This window comes from Kogia breviceps, chromosome 2, assembly GCF_026419965.1.
Source record: "Kogia breviceps isolate mKogBre1 chromosome 2, mKogBre1 haplotype 1, whole genome shotgun sequence".
NCBI classification, from domain to species: Eukaryota; Metazoa; Chordata; class Mammalia; order Artiodactyla; family Physeteridae; genus Kogia; species Kogia breviceps.
In genome coordinates this window covers 5268832-5292019 of record NC_081311.1, presented here as the reverse complement: position 1 = coordinate 5292019, position 23188 = coordinate 5268832, and the positions used below count along the sequence as shown (strand labels likewise).

At 51.6% G+C, this 23188-nt stretch overlaps 1 protein-coding gene across 2 annotated transcripts in view; it reads left to right on the top strand.

The window, feature by feature from the left end:
* DOCK1 (dedicator of cytokinesis 1) overlaps positions 1 to 23188 on the top strand; it is a 504544-nt gene that overhangs the window by 81947 nt on the left and 399409 nt on the right. Inside the window, exons 11-17 of one of the 2 annotated variants that reach the window (XM_067024326.1) lie at positions 336 to 408; positions 3539 to 3618; positions 9670 to 9795; positions 14313 to 14437; positions 15931 to 16029; positions 16992 to 17064; positions 22303 to 22406. In XM_067024326.1, the coding sequence (XP_066880427.1) occupies positions 336 to 408; positions 3539 to 3618; positions 9670 to 9795; positions 14313 to 14437; positions 15931 to 16029; positions 16992 to 17064; positions 22303 to 22406 (680 nt within the window). Of the gene's footprint in view, positions 1 to 335; positions 409 to 3475; positions 3619 to 9669; positions 9796 to 14312; positions 14438 to 15930; positions 16030 to 16991; positions 17065 to 22302; positions 22407 to 23188 lie in introns of both variants that reach the window. The other variant, XM_059053852.2, reaches the window with a different exon arrangement.

Sequence of the window (23188 nt, the reverse complement as noted above, 5' to 3'; positions counted from 1 at the left end):
CTGGCCACATTTTAGATGCTCCTTGGGATAGAACATTTCATCAACACGCAAGGTTCTTTTGGAAAATGCACCTCCTCAGTCAGTGCCGGCTGGATAATAGACAAAGGAATTTATTAAGTGGAACTCTGCTGTTTAAGCCCCAACCCCATTTGGGCTGGTGTTTTCAGATAACTTGACTGGTCTTTCAAATGTGGAAATACTGGAAACCTGAATATAAAAAAACTCCACCGGTTTATGCTTGTTGGTCAGAGGACATTCTGATGTTCTTTTGTTTGTTTGTCTTCTGTGATGATAGCGTTTAAGCAAAACCACCTCTGTTCTTTTCTTGTCCCCAGTGATGGATGTGACCGATATAATAAATGGAAAAGTCGATGATGAAGATAAGCAGCATTTCATTCCCTTTCAGCCGTAAGTACGGGGCCAGGTACTTAACCAGATAGAATATGGAAAAATGTATGTTGGTAATAATTACCTTTAATTCAGTTTATAAATTCAGCACAAACAGGAATTGATTATTGAAAACTAATGAAACGTCTATTTAGTCGCTGCTCTAGTGAAGGGCATTTTTGTAGTCGCAAGAAACCTGGGTTAAAGTTTATGGTCTTTTGCGAGTAGAAGATTTTACCATGTGATCCCTGACGTGCCTTATCGTGTAGCACACTCAGAATTACCATTCCAGTCTGAGCGTGCATGTTTCTTTACATAATTGATTTATTCTAGTAGCTATTCACATTTTCAAAATACAGTAGTTTCAAATTCCTCATGGGAAGTTGCTGTCTTCAAAATAAAAAAACCACACACATTAAGAATGAATTCTTTTGTAAAGTGAGAAATAATACTTGTGATTTTTCTGTCTCTGGGGCTGCCTCGAGCGGACGTTGTCTGTGCTTTGCCATTTTTAGGGTTTGTCTAGTTCTGACCTGAAGTCTATAGAACGGCGTGCTTGGAAAGCACTTGGAGGAGATTCATTAAATTGATTCTCCGATTTGAAAGGTACTTCCCGTGGAAAAGGTTGAAAGAATTGGTGTTATTTCCCTGGAGATTAAAGCCAGAGGGCACCTGGATAATGGTCTATAGTACCTTCAAGGGCACTTCTCTATTTTAGACAGAGAGAAAGGAGGAGGAATTAGAAGGGTTTAGGTTAACGACAAGAGGGGGCTTCCTCCTGGCGGTGTGAAATCTTAGAAGAAAGAGTAAAGGATAAATTGAGTTAGAATGACCTGTCCTAGTGCCCTGCATCCTGTCTTTTCTCCTCATTTCTGTTTCTACTTACGTGATTCCAGGCTTGAAAGAAATTTTATTTTAGCCAGTTTTGGTTGCTTTCAGGTGTTGGCTGAGGAGGTTTGGAGGTTGGCGGGTGGTGGGAGGTGTCCTCTCCTGGGGGGATGGGGGAGCAGGAGATGGGAGGTGGTCTCCCTTTGCACCCCGTCTTTGCACGACGGACCGTGCCTTCAGCCCCGGGCTTGAGAACCACTTGTTCAAGGTGGAACAGAGCGGTTTCCTTTGCAGGCAGGTGATCTGGGCAGACAGCATTTTGAAGCATGGCTCAGTAGGCATTTAGAATAACAGAAAACATTGCATGAACGTGCTTGAAATTGAGGTTCACTTTTATGTATCTCACCACACAACTGGAGGCGAAGGGTTTTGTGGCTTCATTGCTTTAGATTTATTCTTTTGTCCAGCACTGTAACCACTAGCCACGTGTGGCCATTTCAGTTCATGAAAATTAACTAAAATTAAATATTTACGGGTCCATCACACTAGTTTCATTTAAAGTCTTCAGTACCACAGGTGGCTAGTGGCTACCAGATTGGTCAGTGCAGGTAGAGAACATTCCCGTCATCATAGAACGTTCTGTAGGAACGTGATACTTCGGAATCATACCTGGTGAAGAGAGTTACAAAGGGAGCTCCATTCTGCAGAATCTGGAAGTTTCTTTAGTAAACAAGGAGAACATAATCTTGGAACATGGGCAGATATTGAGGTAATAACTAAAATACACCATTATAAAACGATAGTACTAAGTTGCCCATGAGAAAAACAGTGCAGCCCAGTGATGTTTTGAATGCCGTTTTATTCATTAGACCTCAGAGTTTCTTGATGCCCAAGTGCACCACTGCATTGAAATTACCTGTTGCCTACTAGTGTCTTCTGGGAAAAGTCAAGGGAAAAAAAACAACTTGGGTTATGGTTTGAAAAGTGAGGGGGTTTAGTTTTAGACTCACTAATCTCAATTTCACCGGGACTTGTTATGACCTCCTTGAGGTGGCATCTTGCTGCCATCTTCTTCTCTCTTGTAGTGAAATGTCCACTTAAAAAAATATTATTACATGTTCAGTTCTTACTGTAATTTGTGGGTTCTTGCTCCATTAAAGGAAGACTCATATACAGATTCATATGTTCAGTGTCAGAAACAAAAGAGAGGCATGATTTTAATAGCAAAGTAAGCAGTGGAAGTAGTTCTTTGGGCAATGCCATGCTAATGAAACCCATTTTTTGCTCCATTAAAACTGATTTATTATACCACAGGATAAATTTTAGGGAAGGAAGCATAGAGTCCATTTCTCTCTCTCTCTCTCTCTGTCTTTTTTTAACTTGGTGAAGTAAATGAAAACAGCCCTCAGCTTTCTTGAGTAATATGGGCTCAAGTGATAAATAGCACTTGTCCTAGTTTCTAGAAATAATTTTAAACGTTATATACATGACGTATATTTTCTTCCTTATTGCATATTGTGCTCTGCTGTGCTACATGGTGTTTCCCTTTGCCCATGTCGCCTGTTTGTTTTTATTTTCTCAGTCCTAGTGCAGCTTCTATTAAAAGCTCCTGACCCATGAGTCCCCAAAACATGGACGATTTACATTCATAATTGTGTCACAGTTTCACTCTTCAGGCATGGTAGTTGTGTTCTCTGAAGATTATGCCATTCTTCTCACATTTAATTATTTTAGGCTACGTTGAGTCCACAGTCTGACGGAGCAGAGTGGTTGCTTCCCAAGCTTCCCAAGCAGTTAGGTCCGAGGGATCTTTTGTTTTTTGGGTCTTGATTTTGCTTTTCCCTTCAAAGCACCCACCCCTTGACCTATGCTATATATGGTCAAGAATTAACGAAAAAGAAGAAATGGTCATAAACATTCCTTGGGATTTAATGCTGTTCGACCATGTTATTTTCAGATAAGTTCCCTTTTTGTCAGTTGTCTGATAGACGTGGAGTGGTGCTCTGGTTCACCTTTATTTCCTGGGGATATGTAGGGTCGACCTCGTTGGCTTTACTTCTCTTGTGTGGTTCAGCATTTTCCTGATCAATGCTCTTTCCTGTCTGTCTTGTCACCTATCCTGTCCTTTGTCGTGCACTGACTTGTGATGGCTCTCGCACTTGGTGATGATGACCTCTTGTGTTCGTTCCCTTGTTACCGTGACCTCTGGGTCGCTGTGCCCCTTTGTCTCCTGTGGTCTTGGTCGTCCCGTGCCCTCCAGGCTCGCGTTGGACGACGCCATTCGACACAAGCCGCTGAACATGTCATCCCGTTTTTCACCCAGGGTGGCGGGGGAGAATGACTTCCTTCAGACTGTTATAAACAAAGTCATTGCTGCCAAAGAAGTCAACCACAAGGGCCAGGGTATGTATTCTGTGGTTTTGTTTCTATAAGAGTCCATTTACATGAACTTGGCAACATGCTGTGGTTTGAATTTTAGTTTGATGATGATGATATTGATGATGAAAATGACAGCAGTGATATCGATGCTGATAATGATGATGGAGGCGGTGTTGGGTAATGGTGGACTCATTGTCTCTGATGCACAGCCTGTGAGGGTTTTCTTGCGGATCATCTTTGTAAGCATTGCTGAGAGCCAGGCCAAAACTGACTAGCATACAATGAAATGTTTGGACAGAGCCCAGAGTTGATAGGACTGGACGCAACTCCCCTGTTTGCTGTCCTCAGACTTCTCCAGCCGCCTCCTCTGTTCAGAACACTTGAATGACTTCACAAGAGAATAACTGTCCACTGCCTGTGATTTCACCTTTGCTGTTTAGAGACACAGAGAGACGTTCAACATCACCCACCTCCCCACGTGCTCTTCTTCTCGCTTTTTTTTTTTTTTTTCTCACTCGTGTTGTGAACTAATCACTGCCACCTTGTTTTCCGGGGCCCCCGCACCCCGTACCCCTGAGAAAGTGGCTCCATTTCGCAGACCGGTTCCCCTTCAGTTTTGTAATCGAGGGGATTTCTCCTCCCCTGCTCTCCAGCCTGCAGTCATCGTTTTTAATCCCACGCTGACAGGTTTCCCAGCGGCTGACCCTCTGTTGGCAGAGGCAATGAATCAATCACCACGGGCTGGTGACAGCTGGCCCTCGGCTGGCCAGGAGGGCTGCCGGAAAACAAGTGTTTACTGAGGCCCGCCTTCCAGCTGGAAGGGAAGTGGGGGGTGTCACTTTCTGAGTTGCTCCGACCCGAGGCTGCTTTTAGCACCAGTGGGAGTATCCATTCCTCAGTCCTTCATTAGATGCAGACTTAACCGTTAACTCAGTAGAGCTGAGGTGAATAGACCTGTTTCATTGTCTAGTTACCTTATGTCACCAGGCTTTTAAGAAACAGTTATCTTAATTCATTTCCCATTGTTCTAAGGGAGAGCGTGAATCGAACCTAAAGAATGTCCTGGAGGAATTAACAGCCCCTCTCCCTCTGCAGGGACTTCTGGCTTGCTTTTGGTAGGAACCACCCCCCTTCCCTGGAAAACAACAAAACAAAAACCCCAACCCCAAACGTTAATGAATCGCGGCCTCTCTGGACAGAGCAATTTTCAGCTGACCCACGACCCATCTTCTCAATAAATTACCAGCCCTCCCAATCTGCACTTTAACTGAAAAGCACAGGGAGATCCAGTTAAAGCTGTTTGATTAGAGGGCTCTGAGGCAGTGGCCCCGGGCCCGGCTCCTCTTGCGAAGTCATCAGAGTTTTGATACACTTTTATTACGGAGTCGGAGTCCCACAGGAAGAGTGGAGACCGGTGGCCGGCCAGCGGGAACTTGCTCCCAAAGAGGACCTGTGGCCCGCCTCTGTCAGTCTCACTGGTATTGTGGCCAAAATCCGTGTCACAGAGGTGGACTGTTGCCAGGGGACCCCGGATTCCTTGAACTCTGGGGGGAGGAGGGGTGCTTTCAGGTCACAGTGAGAGCTAAGTGATAAGAACATTGATTGTTTTCAGAGGGACCCGTGGTGCCTTCCTGAACCAAAATGCCCTTGGGCCACATCACTGGCTCAGGTTGACCTTGAACCGGAAGTGATGGAGTTAGTGACCTTTTCACCAGGGCTCACTCTCAGGCCTATTTCAGTGCATTCCAGGGAGAGCTGAGAGGTGGGGGGCCCAGTGAATGCAGCACGGAGTGAGCTGCTAGGTTTGCGGGGTTTTGCCCAGTGGAGCCCCTTGTTTCCATCCATAGTCACACAGTCAAGTGCAGAGAGCTGTGGAAGGGACTTGGAGGGACATGGCCTGTCCCTTCTGAACTGGTCTCCGGGCTTTGGCCTAGCTTAGGTTAACCATCTACATGTTTACTTGTTGCAATGGACATCTTTTAGCCCAAATTGTGCTGAACCCTGAACCGAGAGGCGCTGGGTGTTTTATGTGGACGGTGAGCACCCCCAGACATCTGCTCCAGTTGTTTGAAATACAGCATATACGCTAATCCCTTTTGTGTTTAGTTACTCTGGTTTGGCAAAAGTCAACCTGAAATACACTTTTCCCTTGAAAATTGGCCTCATTTCCTGCTCTGAGGAAAGCGTTTTAAACCCAGCGTAACTGGGCACATTTAATCTCTGTGTTTAAACTGTGTTATGACAAGTTGTGTCACCAGGTCACTGGTTCATCAGCTAGTTGACCAAGCTGGTACTTGTGAGAAAGAAAAGGTGTTGGAAAGACTTCTTTACTTTTACCCTCTTAAATAATTATCGCAGCACATCCTGCAAGTCCTTGAAAAGTGTCTTCGAGTTAGATTTATTCTGGAGATATTCCTTCCTTTGGGAGGTTTCGGGACTCAGACTCCTAAGATTTAGCTGTGTCCTGGTGTCCCCAGCGGGGAACAAGTTCATGTCAAGTGTCATGTGCAGTGATAGTTCCCCTTGCACTTCTGTGAGCGTCCGTTTTCTCTGGTCTGCTCTGCTGGAGGACAGAGCCAGGGGTTAGGTGCCCGGCACTCCAAGGCTCCAACTGTTCACTCATCCTACAGGTCTGGAGCTGTGCCAGCTTGTGCTTTTTTAAAAAATGTAAATGTATTTATTTATTTATTTGGCTGCGTTGGGTCTTTGTTGCTGCACGCAGGCTTTCTCTAGTTGTGGCGAGCAGGGGCTACTGTTCGTTGTGGGCTTCTCATTGCTGTGGCTTCTCCTGTTGCGGAGCACGGGCTCGAGGTGCACGGGCTTCAGTAGCTGTGACTCTCAGGCTTTGGAGCGCAGGCTCAGTAGTTGTGGCGCACGGGCTTAGTTGCTCCGCGGCATGTGGGATTTTCCCGGACCAGGGATCGAACCCATGTCCCCTGCATTGGCAGGCGGATTCTTAACCACTGCGCCACCAGGGAAGTCCCGCTTGTGGTGCTTTTGTGTGAATTAGGAAGAGATGGTCTGTCCTCTGGGTGATCGGGGAGATGCACCGCTTCCAGGATACACAGCTTGGTGAGCAGAGTGCAGGCTGGATTTAGCTCCCACTTGCCTTTCTTTGCTAGTTGCCTTGTGCAGTGCACATCCTGAGCAATGATACACGTGTCCCCGCTGGGGTGCTACCCCCTGATGACTCTTTAGAGACCTATTTTTATTGGTTATGTTTCTCTCCTACTTCTTCAACTCTCCCTCTCATGATCGGGAATTTTATATCTTAAAAAGAAAGAGGGCTTCCCTGGTGGCGCGGTGGTTGGGAGTCCGCCTGCCGATGCAGGGGACGCGGGTTCGTGCCCCGGTCCGGTCCGGGAGGGTCCCACGTGTCGCGGAGTGGCTGGGCCCATGAGCCATGGCCGCTGAGCCTGCGCGTCCGGAGCCTGTGCTCCACAACGGGAGAAGCCACGACAGTGAGAGGCCCGCATACTGCAAAACAAAACAAAACAAAAAACAAAAAACAAAAAAAAAAAAAAGGGGAAAAATATAGAAGGAAAGAAAAGAAAAGGAAACAAACAAAAAAATTCTCCCTCTGTCTCTGTGTATTGACTAGCTCTTGACTCCACTGTTGATTTCTCAGTGGAATCTTTCGCCTGCTGTCCGCCCTTCATCTCCTGTAGCTTCTCTGTCCTTCTCCCAGCAGCGTGTCCCCCTCTCCTCCCCCAGGAGGGCTTCTGCTGAGGCCCCCCCTGGTTGCCCCGTGCTGCAGACACTCCCCTTTCCTCGGGCTGCATGTTGTGCCATCGGCCACATTGATGCCACCCGCTCCTGGTTTTCCTTTTTCTCTGCCCTCTGCTTTCCCCTGTCTCTCGCCGACTTCTCTTTCCCTGTGTGGACTCTCGATGTCAGCAACTCCCCTGGGCACAGGACGGGCGTCTTCTTGCTCTCCTCCCTCTGTGCTCTGACCCTTCAGGACGTCTCCACTGGGATGCAGCGTGTGCCAGCCCCCGCTACTGGTCGTGCCCAGGACTGCCGCCATCTCTGAGAGCCACTCCCCCTCCATCCCTCCTTCCTCCACTTCTGATATGACCCCTGTGCTGCCCACAACACCCCTGCCCCCGGTGCAGAAGTCCTACCAGTGTCCGCCTGGGCTCCTGCAGTGGTCTCTTCACTGGGGTCCTCGGCTCGCTCTAAATTCCCAGCTACCCAGTCCCATGCAGCCACCTGAGTCCCGTCAGGTCAGACTCTGGTCGGACTGCTCCTCCGGGCCCTTTGGTGGGGACCATAGCTCCTGCCATGGCCGACAGGCCCTGGGGTCCGGTCTGTGCTGCTTTCCCACCCACATCCCACGCCTCTTCCGCCTGCATCTTGGGGCTGCAGCCTGGAGCCTCCTTATTTGGCGTCTCCTCACCCCTCAGATCTCAGCACAACGTTCCTTCCTCCGGGGAGCCTCTGGGACGCCCAGGAGCGCGGTCTCCACGCGTGCTTTAGACAGCTCTCTGTAGGCACGTATTTCACAGAGAGACACCCTTGGTGTTTGGCTCGTGGAATAGAAGCGAGCCCCTGGTAGTGGTGTAGTGAGTCTTTGCCCCGCGTCTGCAGCGCCCTGTGTGCGTCTGGCACACGGTAGGTGCACATCAGGTGCTTTTGAATAAATCAGAGGGACGGTCTAGTTGGCAAGAGGGAGAGGGCTTTCACCGGCTGGCGAAGAATAAAATGTCATCAGTGACCGTGGGCTTTCTCAATGACAAGTTGTGTAAATCTTTGCAGAGGACAGGCCAGCTGCTGGGAGACGAGGGGGCTGGGGGGGGGGAGGGGGAGGAGGAGTGAGTGAGGCGTGAGGTTTAATTCAGCAGAGCCGCCCACTCGCAGCAGAAGCAGCCTCAGGTGTGTTCCTAGTGTGTCCCCATCAGCTGTCTTCCAGGTCCAGTTAGAATGAAAGTTGTTTGTGAACAGGGTCTGTGGTTTTCCCATTTTCTTCTACTGAGTGCAGGGTGCTGAGCTAAACAGTGGTGAGTGGTCCCCGGAAGCATGCATCTAGAGGAGGGACAGCTGGACAGACAGACACATATACACACACAAGAGTCATGTAGGTGAGGACGGGTACTGGTATGTTCTGATGGGCCGGTGGGGTCCCGCAGAGCTGAGTGAGAGGAGAGCAAGCAGGCCAGGCCCCCGAAGTCTCAAGGATGGAGACCCTGACCTGCCAACTGATAGTGACACCCCTCCCTCCCCAGGAAAGCCAAGCGACTGCTTTGTGTCCTGCCTTTGACTTCGTCTGGTGTCGGCTTTCTTTCCTCTTATTGTTTGATTGTTGCTCCTGGAGCATTTTATACCAAATGCGTCAGCTTTTGTGGAGGGAGGGAGAGAGGGCAGGGCGCACATGCCTCCCAGGTACACCGTGCTCTCCCGCGGGCACCCTCGCATCTCTTTTAGAGGGTTTGAAAGCCTTCCTTTTCCCCCTTGGAGAGAGGCGCTGAGTGGTGGCCAGAGCATTCGTTGCTCCTTTGCTGTGACATTGTGGAACAGAGGGACGGGGCCGCCCTGACGGCCGCTGTCCCAGTCGTGTGGGTGGCCCGCGGGTGGTCCCCGGCCCTGTGCTCTGCGGCTTCCCTCCCCGGGAGCACGGGTGCCACTGAGGCAGCTGGATACTTTCGTGGGTTTGTGAAGCTGCGAATTTCCCTCTTGAGTCCTCTCCCGCTGTCATCCTTCCTGGGAGAATGGAACATGATAGCCTTCTTAATCCCCTTCCAGAAAAACGCTACCTCTGATTTATCTTCAATGTATATCGACTCAGAAGGGTCCTCAGTCCCAGGCAGAGGTAGCACGTAACTGCGGTTGCGTCCTGCGGCTCCTCCAGTGTGGGATTTGCATCCCAGCTAATCAGATGCGGGCATGTGTGCCAGGCACCTTTTCCCTGGTCCCCCTCCTGTCTTTCTCCTCCACCCACACTTCCTCTTAAGGCATTGCGTTGTGAATTAAAAGCTGCTCATTCATTGATATTGATTTCATGAAAACTTCTAAAAATGTACAAGATATAAAGATGTACATGATAAAAAGTGACTCATGCATCCATTGCTTTTCTAGGTTTGTGGGTAACATTGAAATTACTTCCTGGAGATATCCATCAGATCAGAAAAGAATTTCCTCATTTGGTGGACAGGACCACGGCCGTGGCGCGGAAAACGGGGTTTCCGGAGATAATCATGCCTGGTGAGAATGGATGAATCCTTTAGCCCCTCTGAGCGTGGGGTGGACGCGGCCGGCCTTGGAAGGGTTTATGTAGCTGGCCGCAAAGAGCGACGTTTAGGTAGGAGCTCAGCGAAGCAGAGGGTCGAGGCTGTACAGCCCAGCGTGGCGAGGGGTCACTCCTGCAGGCAGGAGCTGCGGCCAGCGTGACAGCCCAGCCCCCGGGGTCAGGCCGAGGGGAAGAGGTTTCTCTTGGTTATAATAACCCTGGTGGGCTGGTGTGGAGCGACTCCTGGTGACACAGTAAGAGGGATAAGCAGACGGAACAGCATTGGCCAGAGGCCCGGCCCTGAGACCTCGCGATGGTCTCTGTCGCCAGCTGGGCAGAACGCCATCGTGTTCGTACTCGAACGCGCTGCTGTCCTGTGCTCTGCTGTCGCCTTAATCGGGATGCCCACAGTGTCTGGAACGGAAGAATGGGCGTCTGACACCCCACTCACCCTGGCTGAAGGACTGAGTGCGTTTGGTCGCATGATACTTAATCACGCGATAGCGGGTGAGCAGACAGGGGCCCGTTTGGAGAGCTGTGCAGAATTCACTTGTAGGCTCTGAGGAATGGATTGGTGATGACGGCTGGGTAGGACTCAGGCGATTCCTTTGCGATAATAACGTACGTTCACGATGATGGTCCTGTGCCCGTCTTGTGATCCTGTGATAGCATTTGAGTTACCCAGAATGTGTTCAAAACGAAGGGAGCACGATTTAGGTAAATGTACCCTCTTATGTTCCAAGCTTTGAGAATAACCCTCTTTGGTAGGTTATGGGTTAAATGTCTCTCCACCGCAGCGGTCGGTGCACAGCCTTGAACCCCATCCATTGGCCCCAGAAGTGAGGGTGTAGGCATCCCACCCTCTGGTATGAATTTCATTTCTGCCCCTCCCTGGCCCTGGGCAAGTTACCCGATCTCTCTTAGCGGTGGTTTCCTCCTCCGGAGAACAAGAATAATACTGATTCCTACCTAGAGATCTGGTTGGAGTTAGGGTGCTTCAGGGTGTCAGGAACAGAAACCACAAGGCCAGCTCAAACGGCCGCACCCTGGGGATCCTTGTGGGTCATGTGGATGAGGACAAGGGACAGAGCGTGCCGCCAGGTCAGCCTGGACCACTGGCTCCGGTTCTCTGCAGCCCCCTCTGCTGAGCTGTCTCCTGTGCGTACTGACTTTATCCTCTGGGGACAGGTCCTGCTGGCACCCGTCTTCTTCCCAAATCCCAGTGTCCCGAAGAAGACGACATGCTTTCCACCCAGTGTTTCCAGACAAGAAGGCCGAGCGTCATCTGGCCTGGACCGCTCAGGTCCCCTGGGGACCCTGGACAGCAGTGGTGCTGACATACGCACATGGGCCACGGGGACCTCTGGAAGGGGTCAGCTCCTCCCAGCTGCAAGGGTTGTATAAGGGAGACAGGGACACACTACACACGTCTGGGTAGCACGTCTGATCAAAAGAAGGAAGGAGGAGCAGAAAGTGACAGTCCGGCGCGAAGACTGCTGCAGGGCGAACGCACCGGCTCCGTGGGTGAAGCCTGGGAGTGTTCACAGCCGGTACCCGCTCAGTGTGTATCACTTACCACACTAGTATCACCCCAACCCATCCGCGGGTTTTACGCTCATTAAACTGACAATGAGAGCCCATGTTAAGGTTAACCTCTGATATTTACATATGCCTTCAGTTTCCAGCTGACATTCGTATTAATCATCTGATTCGATTCTCACGAGATCTTGGGGAAGCATGAGTCTTCACGCTTGATTATCCGTGGGACCCTTTTTGGTTTGCACATATACTGCTCCCATTAATAATCCAGCTGCGCATTCCATATAAGGATCTTGGAAGCCTACAAATTGGTGTTGAACTAATTCCCATCAAGATTAAGCCACAGCCTGGAGTCACACGGCTAACGAGCCATGGAAACGGGGCCAAAGCACCCCGAGGTCGGCGCTTCCCTGCAGCCTCCCGGTACAGGGCTTTGCTGTAGGTTCACAGGGAGAGCTGGTCGCTCAGAGTGTGCCGCCAAGTTATTGACTTGCTTATTTTAGGGCATTTTAGGGACATGTTCTTTCTCTTCCCTCTGCCTTTCAGGGCTGTTGTGGGTCATTGTCTACTCTGTCTGTTAAAATGATAGGAAAGACATCTAACCTCAGCTAGATTGAATGTTTGCCAGTCTCACCTGTAGAGGAGGTAAGCATGACACTCAGCAAGTTAAGAAACGATGGAACACCTATTGCTCGTATGAGTCAAGGCTGTTCTGTGTGCAGCTAATTAACAGACTTCCGAGTGGACATGTTGTTTGCATTTGGATTCGAGGTGCAAGCTTATAGATGAGGATAACATCGTTGACATCGTGCATTTATCTTGGGTGACCTTAGGAGGCCCTCATGTGCAGAGGGGAACCTGGGAAACGTCTGGTGCACACTGCGTGTGCCTCCCTTACAATTAGACTTAAAAAGTAAGCCTAGACCTCTAAGATAATCTCGTGATCGATGCATGGGAAAGCTATGCAGCTGGCCATTGTTCTGGCTTGTTCCATGTCCTAAGTCTGGGCTTGGGCTTCCCACAGTGAGCAAGCTGGCTTGAGGGAGTCCCCCACGTCCTCTGTGGCTGAGCGACCCCTGAGAGGCTGTGAGCACCACATCTTACTCTTTTGTGGGGGCTCTCTCAGATCCCCGCCTTCAGCCCCGCAGAACCCGTGCCTTCTTGTATACGCGTGTTTCTGGAGACGTGCGTCTCCTTTGCACAGTGGGAGAGCCGGCCGTGCCACTGCTGTTGATGGCTCTCCTACCTTCTCGTGACCCACTGGGAGTCCCTAGGTCCCTCCGAAGGATCCTGGTGGGGAAGCAGAGCTGCCGCCTGAGCTGGGAAGGTGGCTGGAGGCTTGGAGGGGCCACCTGTGTCTGCTTCCAGCCTCCTTCCTCCCCAGAGTGAGAATCTTGTAGCCCGGGAGGCATTCGCTGAGACCCTCTTGTGAGTGCCCATTGGGGGGTATTGACCTCCTGTAAATGGGGTCTTACTTCTGGGCCGGAGTCAGGACCCCTAGGCCCATGGAGAAGGCGACCCTGAGGTTTAGCCACCTCCCTGCCCAGCGCATGCTGCTGCTCTGGCTGATGAGGCCCGTCGTGAAGCTGCTGTGGCCCTTTTTGATTATGGCGTTGGTGCCTTGATAGAATTTTCAGGCGGAGCGCTTGTACAGACTCCCCTGCCTTGTCGATAAGGCCGTTTAGTGGTGAGTGGCCTGGGAGGTTAAGTGACTGGTCTGAGGTCACACAGCGAATTAGCGGCAGGTCCTGGACCGGGAGCCTTGCCTCCTGCCCCCACCCCTGCGCGCCATATCCTTCTTAACTTCTCCGTGGCCGCTATCAGCGATCACAGCCCTACTTCTTTTCCAGCAGCTACTATGGCCGTGGTAGCAACCCTCTGGGATTATTACAGTAATGACTTTTAAATGAAAGCTTAATCTAATAGTTGGATACATTAAAAGCCAGAATAGAGCAGTCTAGAAAGCAAAGGAAAACCAAGAAACCAAGGGGATTTTTTCTCTTCAGGGATCCTTGTGCTTTGCCCAGGGCAGGTCATTTGCTGCTCGTGCCCACACAGTTGAGGCAGCCGGCCAGACAGCAGAGCAGCCGTCAGAGCGCAGCGATGCTCCCTCTAAATCGTGTTGCAGACGAAGCTTGCAGAGTTTTCCCAGCTGGACCATTACCAGGGGCTTTGTGTATCCTCAGGAGGAGGAAGCGTCTTGAGCTCATTTGTTGTGCGCGCACGCACGTGTGTGTGTGTGTGTGGGGGGGGGGTTGTATTTTTATGGGGCACAGTTTAAGGCCCATCTCACTTTAAAAATGTATGAGTCTTTGCTCCCTGTGTCCCCGTTCAGGGCCTTGACAGCTGCCTGCCAGGAGGAGAGAGGATTCTTTGCAGAAAGTTTCTCTCTTGACCCATCCCTAGTCCCTGATCCTAAGTGTCAACTCAGGACATTGGCTTGTGGTTCAAATACTGTTTTTGTGCACCTCCTTAGTGGAGCGAAAAGGAGGCCAGGGTTGCTGGTTATCCTCGGTGTGCCAGTGGGTGTTGGGATATTCCTTGGCTACTGAGACTCAGTTGACCGCAGCCGTGCCCTAACAAGGGGTGGCGATGTGGGTTGCAGTGGGCCATGGATGCTGGGGGTTGGGGGGAGGGATGTCTAGCGTCTGCGCAAACCCACTGACAGCGTTCGAGCTGCCCCGGGCATGGGCTGCCCACGGAGTGTAAGAGCTCCTCTGCCCACGTGAAGCACCAAGTAGATAATTAGGGGCCCTGACATTTTCCTCTTTCTTGCAGGTCTTATAGTGATGAAAATTGTCTCTGTCATGCTGTTAAATGAGGACACTATTTTGTAGAAAATATATCCTAATCATCTAATACAATATTTATGATACTCTGCTAGGAATGGCAAAATTCTCAGTTACACTGTGAATAATGGATTGGTTTTAAAGGTGTATTTTTTTCCCCCCAGGTGATGTCCGAAATGATATCTATGTAACATTAGTTCAAGGAGATTTTGATAAAGGAAGCAAAACGACGGCAAAGAATGTTGAGGTTACGGTGTCTGTCTACGATGAAGATGGAAAACGACTGGAGGTATTGATTGTTGCAAAGTTGAACCTGTAGTGTTTAAGTTTCACTTCCCAAGTGTTCATGCACCCTGGCTCTGCTGCAGGATGCCCAAAGCCACAATCTCATTTCTGGGGAAGAGCGTTTGCTTTTTGTTCCTTTTCTTCCCTTGCCCAAGAGGGCTGATTTCTACCGGGTCCCAGCAGCCGGCCTGTCTCAGGACAACGCTGGGGTCCTGACCACCTTCTTCTTATTTATTTATTTATTTTTGGCTGCGTTGGGTCTTCGTTGCTGCGCGCGGGTTTTCTCTAGTTGCGGCGAGCGGGGGCTACTCTTCGCTGCGGTGCGCGGGCTTCTCATGGCGGTGGCTTCTCTTGTTGCGGAGCACGGGCTCTAGGCGCACGGGCTTCAGTAGCTGTGGCACGCGGGCTCTAGAGCGCAGGCTCAGTAGTTGTGGCGCACGGGGTTAGTTGCTCCGCGGCAAGTGGGATCCTCCCGGACCGGGGCACGAACCCGCGTCCCCCGTGTCGGCAGGCGGACTCTCAACCGCTGTGCCACTAGGGAAGTCCCACTGACCACCTTCTTTTCTAAACTCTATCCTGGGGTCCCACTTGCCGGTGTAAACCCGAGGCTCAGAGGGCGAATCATCACATTAAAAGTTCAGATACTGTTATTAGCATCTTTTGGGACAGATGGAAACTGAGCCCCAGAGAAATCAGTCACCTTGCTCGAGGTCAGCGAGCTCATGAGTGGTGGAACTGGGTTGTGAATCTGGGCCTCTGAACCTTGTGCTTTACTCGGTGGTGGTTACCAAGACCTCCTCCTGGGTGGTCACAGCAGCCTGCGGGCGTCCTGGGAAGTGCTCAGAGGCTGTGGCCTCCTCTGAGGACTGGAGGCTGAGCCCAAGCAGGGGTCCCCTGCCAGCTGCTTCTCTGGCCCGTGGCTGCAGCCTGGGCTCCCCTGGGCCCGCGTGGCCGAGAGCCGTGCCCTGTGGGTGCTCCTGAGGCTCAGCTGTACCAGGAGGTGGGTGCCATCCTTTCGCTCTGGGTGGCCTGTGTCCAGTGTCCCTGCCCTTCCCCTGGGCTTTGCCAGTATCGCTCTCCCTAGAGTTGAGTGGTCAGTGTCTGTGGCTAGAGAAGGGACAGCGTGCTGCCACCTTCCTTTTGGTCTCTGTCCCTCTACTCCAGCTGCCGAGTCAGTCAGGCTACTCCCCGCAGGTCCAGGGTGAAAGTGATTAGGGGTAAGCGTACGAAGGATGGAGGACAGTAGCGTCCCCATACCGCATAGCCATCGAGATCCTGGATCTTGATCTTAGCAAGGTTTTCTGCTGGCCGCTGGCTCCAGCCGGATCTGTTCTTCCATCGCTGGGAGGTGTTCCATGGGCGATGGGGTTATTGGTGTTCCCCGAGGGCCCTCGCTCCTTCTCCTGGATCATCAAACTGGGCGGGGGGTTGGGGGGGATGCATGCGGCCTCAAGCTCTATGAGGGCTGATGCGGTCTCTTTATGCCTTCTTTTAAAGCACGTGATTTTCCCGGGTGCTGGTGATGAAGCTATTTCAGAATACAAGTCCGTGATTTATTACCAAGTGAAACAGCCGCGCTGGTTTGAGACGGTTAAGGTATCATTTGCATGGTCCTTTTCCCATGGGGTTGATTATGAAATGCTCATTTGTACCCTGAGGAGGTGCCCGCCTCCTGCCCAGCCCAGCCCAGGGCTGCCTGCCAGTGGGCACCCTCTGCCGGCCCCAAGGCACTTTGAACAGAGTCCTTTACGGTTGCTAAGGAACCACGCTGGTGTTTCTTGGAATTTACATTTACTCTCATCCCCTTTTGGACCGAAAAACAGGACTTTTCCTGGAGACAAATACAGAGTCCTTTAAAGATAGCAATTGTCTTTGTCTTCTCGGGTCTGTTTTACGTGTGGCATGCTGTCTTCACACCAAATGGAAAAAAGTAGAGATGATAATGCACGGAGGGCATCGCTGGAGAGGTGGATCCTGTTCCCCCTTGGTCTTGGTGCTCTGAGGCTCCTAATGCAGCCTGCTGATACCCCCACGCAGCCCACCCACCACGGGCTTGGGGGCCGGGACACCAGGCCAGCGGTTGGCTTTGGAATACCGACGTTAGCTGTGAGATCAGGGACAATCTTGGCTTAAAGGCAGCAGGTATTAAGTCTTCTTCCTTTTACTGTAAGTCACAAAAGGACCGCCTTCTCGCTGCAGCCGAGGGCAGCTCCCTACAACTGTAGAGGGAATACAGACCCCTCCGAATCGGGGCTAAAAACGAAAATGGCAACTTTTAAAAATAAGACTTCTTCACGGTGAGGATCCAACACGTTAAAAAAAAAACAGTTCAGCTGCCTTGTCCAGTCTGCTTGGCAACCTGGACAGTGTTATCTGGTGTGCATTTCCAAAAGGCACTTGCTTCCGGGGCAATCCCCTAGGGGATGAGGTGTACGGTGTCTTCTCCCTGCAGTGAAGAAGAGTGTAGAGCGGTCCAGCATACGTCTGCAGGGGAGCACACAGCTGATGGAGGGAGAAGGCGCTCCTGAAGGCGCTCAGCTTCCCTCTTTATTCTGCAGGTGGCCATCCCCATCGAGGACGTGAATCGCAGTCACCTACGGTTTACCTTCCGACATAGATCGTCCCAGGACTGTGAGTAACCGCACGCCTCGTTACCCCGCGTTTATCACGCACTCACTCTGGGTGGTTCTAGAACGTGACTACTGTCACGCAGCGAGGTCTTGACGCTTCAGCTCGGTGCCCACGTGAACCTGCTCCTGCGAAGCGCTGTCCACTCTGATTGAGTTGATCCCAGGAGATCTTCAGTTTCTTCTCGAGTTTGTCTGATGAGGTGCTGCTCCTTCCTGCTGTCCCCTTGGGTTTCCTCTTTGCCCTTTGGCTTCTAATACTGCCCCATCCATCAGAAAAGTCACCGAGATAGAACACCTAGATTTCAAAACTTGCTCTTAATGGTCACACATGGGCGTTGAAAACCTCTGGCTTTGCTGGCAGCTGCTGGCGCCTGGAGCTCTGGCCTACCTTTTCTCGTCCACGTTGGTGTAGCCTTGGCCGTGATGCCGAGACTTCGGGAGGGAAGAAGTTTGAGTCACTCACCTTCCAGGAGGATTTATTATCGATGATTGAAGTGTGTCTCATTACCTGTGTTGAATTCATCGTCTGCTAAGGACGTCACCCTGTGCTAGACACTAAGGAAGGTAGCACGAGGGGAAGATAACGCCCCCTGCCCGTCACGGTCTGTATCCATCTGGCAGTGGGCTAAGGTTTGAGAAAATAAGTGATGCTGGGTCGTGTGCGCGGCGGCGTCGAGGGGACGGTGGTCTGGGTGGGCGCGTTTGTCACCCACCAGCCTGTGGGGGCCAGAGCCCTGCGGTTGGGGGAACCTCAGCCCCGGCTCTGTGTGTCTTCACAGATGTTTCAGCCTGAGGAGGGGAACGCATGGGGGCCGCCGATCCCTCAGCACGATGCCGGCCGTAGGATAGGGCTCCACAGGACCACCGCTGCTGTGATGGTGTGTCCACCCTCCTTACTGTTTCTGGGGGCCTGCCTGACCTGTGCCCTCCCCAGAGCGTGGAGCCCGCAGAGGCAAGGGTGCAGGAGAGCAGCCGGGAGGGTGAACACGTGAGCAGAGGCATGCAGCTGGGGGTATGTAGACCCCCGTGGGGGACCAGTGAGGAGCTCTGTGAGGTTGAAGAGGCGCGAGGACTATAGGGCTGGTGTGCGGAAAGTGTGACTGTATCGGCCCGAAGGCGTGCTTGCGTGGGGCTGAGGCCGGGAGGTGGCAGAAGCAAGGGGTCTCGAGCAGCACGGGGTCCCTCGTGGTGAGTGGGCGTGTGGAGGACGCCGGGGGAGGGGTGGGAGCGCTGTGGAGCACCATTCCACCCCTCCTCTTGTCCCAGTGCTTAAGGGGCCAGCTGAGCAGGGGCCGGGGCCCAAGCGGTGTGGGAGGCGCAGGGTGTGAGGTCCGGGCAGCTTGGAAAGCAGGGCCCGCCCCATTTCGGGCCAAATCCAGGCCACCGGGCCGTGGGCTGGGGTCTGCTGACCGTGCGTGGCGCTGCTGGACGGCTGAAACGTGGATGGAGAAGATGTTGGGGTGGACGCGGACACCTCTTCGTACGCGTTCGCTGTGCTTCCTCTCTCCTGGCGCAAGTATTTTTACCGCATCATTTAGATGAGTCCTCGCCACGAGGCCACGTGGTGGTGGATCGCTGGCGCTTCCTGCGTTACAGAGACCCCACCTCAGTGGCCCAGAGTCCCCTCATGGTCAGTGGAAGAGCTCTGGTTCCCACCCCAGTCCTGGTGTCTCCCCTGCCTTTGGGGAGCACCGAGGCCACTGCCGTCACTTGGTCATTGTTTAGCACCTGCTGTATACGCAACTCACAGAGAGAGTTCTCCTCTTGCCAAACTTAGGCTGGGTTGAGGCGTGAGATCAGCTTGCAAGGGCCAAGTGCCGAGCGGCGGCCTGGGAGCGTCGCGCGCGCGTCGGGCAGAGGTGCGGGGCGAGCAGGGTCAGGTGGGTGATCGGGGGAGCTGGGGGCAGGTATGTCCTCAGCCAAGTCCAGGAAGGTACGGTGGGCCCGGCGCCCTGCACGCCGGGAGTTGCCGGGGGTGGGAATGGGCTGCAGGGGGGGAGAGGGTGGGGAGCCCTGTGGCAGGGCAAGGACAAAGTTCTGGAAGGCACAGGGGACTTGTCTCCGAAGCACGCTCCCTCTTTAGAACCAGCTCATTCTCTCTAATTAGTAGATTACACCAGGGCAGACGGATCTCTTTGGTAGCGTTTTAATTTTCAAAATCCTTGTTTTTCTTGTCAGTTTTAAGTACTCATTATAGACAAGATGCCATCAACCGCCTTCTCACGACACATTTGCATAATTAATCAAGTCTCCCCGGCCACAGCTGGTGGGGTTTGGGGAACGTGTTGAGCGCTGCAAGTGTGATGCTGACGAAGTCCCAAGCTGTCCGCTGCCGGAGGGGTGGGGGCCACTGGGGCCCCTGCTGCGGCCTCGTCTGCAGATGCTCCGGGTCAGAAATGGGAGGAAGGCCACGCTGCATGCCCTCCCCGCCGCCCCAGGCGAAATGCGCGCTCTTTACCCCGAGTGGAAGAAAGTGAGGGGATTTCTCGTACTGGGAGCTGTCCTTGGGGTTGGGAAGTTTGGCGCCGGTGTGACCGTCTAACACTCTTCTGCAACTTGCTAGCCGTTCCAGATGCATCAGCCGATGTTTTACGTGGATGCGGGCAGATGAGTGGCTTCTGGGGCCGGCTTGCCAGGAGCTGAGTTTCGCTTGTTTGTAGGGGGCTGGTTGGGTCCACCCACGCCACCCGCCCTCTGGGACATGTGGCCTTCTTCTGTGGCCTCTGACGTTTTGTAAATTTGTTGTCTGCCTCATAATGGCTGCTAATGAGGATGTAACAAATGCAGTCCATCCCTTATGCGAAGATGCAGTGTTAATAAAAGGTACACTGTTAAATTGTGTGCTACTTAGGAGTAGGGTCAGGGGAGGCCTTCTGCTGGCAAATATGGTCACGTGTCCTGAACTGCAGCTGCTTTCAGAGAGATGTGTTTTAATTTTTTTCATGCCAGCCCAAACTTAAAAGGATCTTTTCCTTCTCACCTGAACACTGAGTTTTATGTTTTTAAGTACCCTTTCACAAAGTTATTCTTTCAATTTCTAGAAATACATATTTGTTGCTTTTATCCCTCCCTTTAGCTTTGGTGGGTCAATCATTCACCCAGCTAATTAGCTAGCGTTTATTGAGCACCTAATATGTGCCAGATCCTGATGGACACCAGGAACGCAAAGACTGATGAGACGTGGTATCTCAGGCAGTGATGTCCTATAGCAAATAGTTTGAGCCCCTCACTCAAGGTGGGCAGATGTATGCTCTTCAACCTCTGTCCTTTCATCTCCAAAAAGAGAATCTGGGATCTATAATTTTAAAGGTGTTTTCCAGCCCTGAAACTCAGTGTTTCCGTGCCGTGTTCAGCTTTGCATCTTAAAAAATTCATCACCGATCCGTTTTTTCAGCCCAGACTCCTCATCTGTCTCTACCTGATCTGGCGCCTGCCCGCCTTGGAGCTCTCACTGCCTCTACCACTCACCAGCCACACTGGCTTCCAGGCCCCGAGCGAGGCCGGCCGGTCCCACGTTAGGGCTTCCGTATTTGGCCATCTCTTTGCCTGGAGGGTTTACGCTCCGGCTCATGCGTCACCCACCTTCTCAGAGACCTTTTCCAACCATCCAGCCGGGTGGTCGCCGTCCCCTTCAGCACGCTTTAACAAACAAGCCGCCGATTTTTGTTTTATTTGTTATCGGAAAGGACTTAAAAAATCTATTTATTTATTTATTTATTTAGGCTGCACCAGGTCTTAGTTGCGGCTCACCAGCTCCTTAGATGTGGCATGCAGACTCTTAGTTGCGGCACGCGTGCGGGATCTAGTTCCCCGACCGGGGATTGAACCTGGGCCCCCCCGTTAGGAGCATGGAGTCTTACCCCACTGGACCACCATGGAAGTCCCTGAAAGGACTCGTTTGTTGGCGTCTCCCCATCTAGAACAAATGTTTGAGTACCTAACTAGCAGGCACTATTTCATGCACTGGCGAAATAGCAGTGAAAAAATACACAACGTCCTTTGCATAAAAAAGCCCAGTGGATGAAACTAACAATAAACGCCGTGGTCGGCTCCCTCCTTCCCCTGGCCCTTTCTCATGCACAGACACCCTACAGGCTGGGTAATCTCTTGGTAATCTGGTAGTAATCTCTGGGTAATCTGTTGTCTTAATGTGCTTGGTCAGCCATAACAAAATACCACGGACTACGTGCCTTGAACAGCAGAGATTTACTTTCTCCCAGTTCTGGAGGCTGCAAGTCCGAGATCAGGGCACCAGCATGGTCAGGTTCTGGTGAGGACCCTCTCCCGGGTTGCAGACGGCCGCCTTCTTGCTGTGAGCTCACACAGAGAGGGACCACTCTGGTGTCTGTACCCCTTCTTATAAGGGCACCCGTTCTATAGGGTCAGAGCCTCACCCTTATGACCTTTTAACCTTAGGAACCTCCTTATAGGCCTTTTCTCCAATACAGCCACATGGCGGGGGGGTTAGGCTTCAGCATAAGAATTTTGTCGAACACAACAAAACAGTTCAACCCATAGCGACTATGAAGAACGATCAGTCGAGTGTGACCAGGGGGGGCGTTTGCCCTTCTAGGCAGGCTGGTCACTTCAGGGCAGGTGATACTTTGGCAGAAACTTGAATGAAGTGAGAGAATGGGTCTCACATGCACGTTCTGGGGGAAGGACTTTCTTGCCAAAGAGAGAACAGCATTTCACGGTAGGGTGTTTAGTCCGCCTGGACTTACGTTTGTGGGGGGTGTGAGGTGAGCGTCCATCTGTTCTGTTTGTCCCTGGTGACACTCTGAAGGGTCTGCGCCTTCCAGTGGCCGCTTGCAGTGGCCTGCGTTTTCCTGCCCTGTTTGTTCCCACTGGTCTGTGAATCCCTGTGTTAAAAACCCACCGTCTTCACTGTCACCACCTTCCAGGCACTGCTGGGGTTTAGTGGTGCAGGCTTTCCTGCACGTTCCTTTTCAAAACCATCCTCCTACTGTTGGGCCTTTACTGTGGAATCAGTTTGCAAGTTCCACAAGGAAGCTCTCCCGTGAGATTTTGATCGTAATTGCTTTGAATTTACAGACCAGTTTGAGCACAGCTGATCCCTTTATGATAAGTGAACGTTGTCTGTATCTCCATTTATGTTTCCTTTAACACCTGTCAGAACAGTTTTGTAATTTTTTTCGGAAAGGCAGCCCTTGTAGCATTTTATGATGTTCTTTTTGTCATGACGGCAGTAGAAAATGATTATTAATTTCTTTTCCAGCTAAGGATAAATCCGAGAAAATATTCGCACTTGCTTTTGTAAAGCTGATGCGCTATGATGGGACCACTCTAAGAGACGGGGAACATGATCTTATCGTCTATAAGGTACGCGCTTCTGCTGGTGCAGTGTTGCCAACATTGACTGTTTCACGTCTTCTTGGCCTTCCTGGCCTGAGCTGGCATTTCCCATCTTTGTGAGAACACTGCTATGTAGCAACATTTAATTATGTAAATGAACATTTCAGATGACCAGCTGTCCCTAAGGAGAGAAGCTGATACACAATAACACATTAAGTGCTGTTTAAAAAAATCCTCTGGGCTTCCCTGGTGGCGCAGCGGTTGAGAATCCGCCTGCCGATGCAGGAGACACGGGTTCGTGCCCTGGTCCGGGAGGATCCCACGTGCCGTGGAGCGGCTGGGCCCGTGAGCCATGGCCACTGGGCCTGCGTGTCCGGAGCCTGCGCTCCGCAACGGGAGAGGCCACGACAGTGAGAGGCCCGCATACCACAAAAAAAAAAAAAAAAAAAAAAAAAAATCCTCTGTGTGAATTCATCTATAGGAATAAGGGAAATCATTAAAACAAGCAGTTTAGTACAGGGAACTCTGCTCAATATTATGTAACAGCCTAGTTGGGAAAAGAATTTGAGAAAGAATAGACACATGTACATGTGCAACTGAATCACTCTGCTCTCCACCTGACACTAAGGCAACATTGTTAATCAGCCACACTCCGAAGTAAAATAAAAAGTTAAATAAAATAAAATAAGCGGTTTAGCAAATGATAAAGGGCAAAGATCGTGCTGGTTAAAAGGATGAAGGATCCTCAGGGGTAGAAAACGTTGCATGGGATTGTCAGCTGCATTTGGCCTGTCGCGTCGTTCAACCCG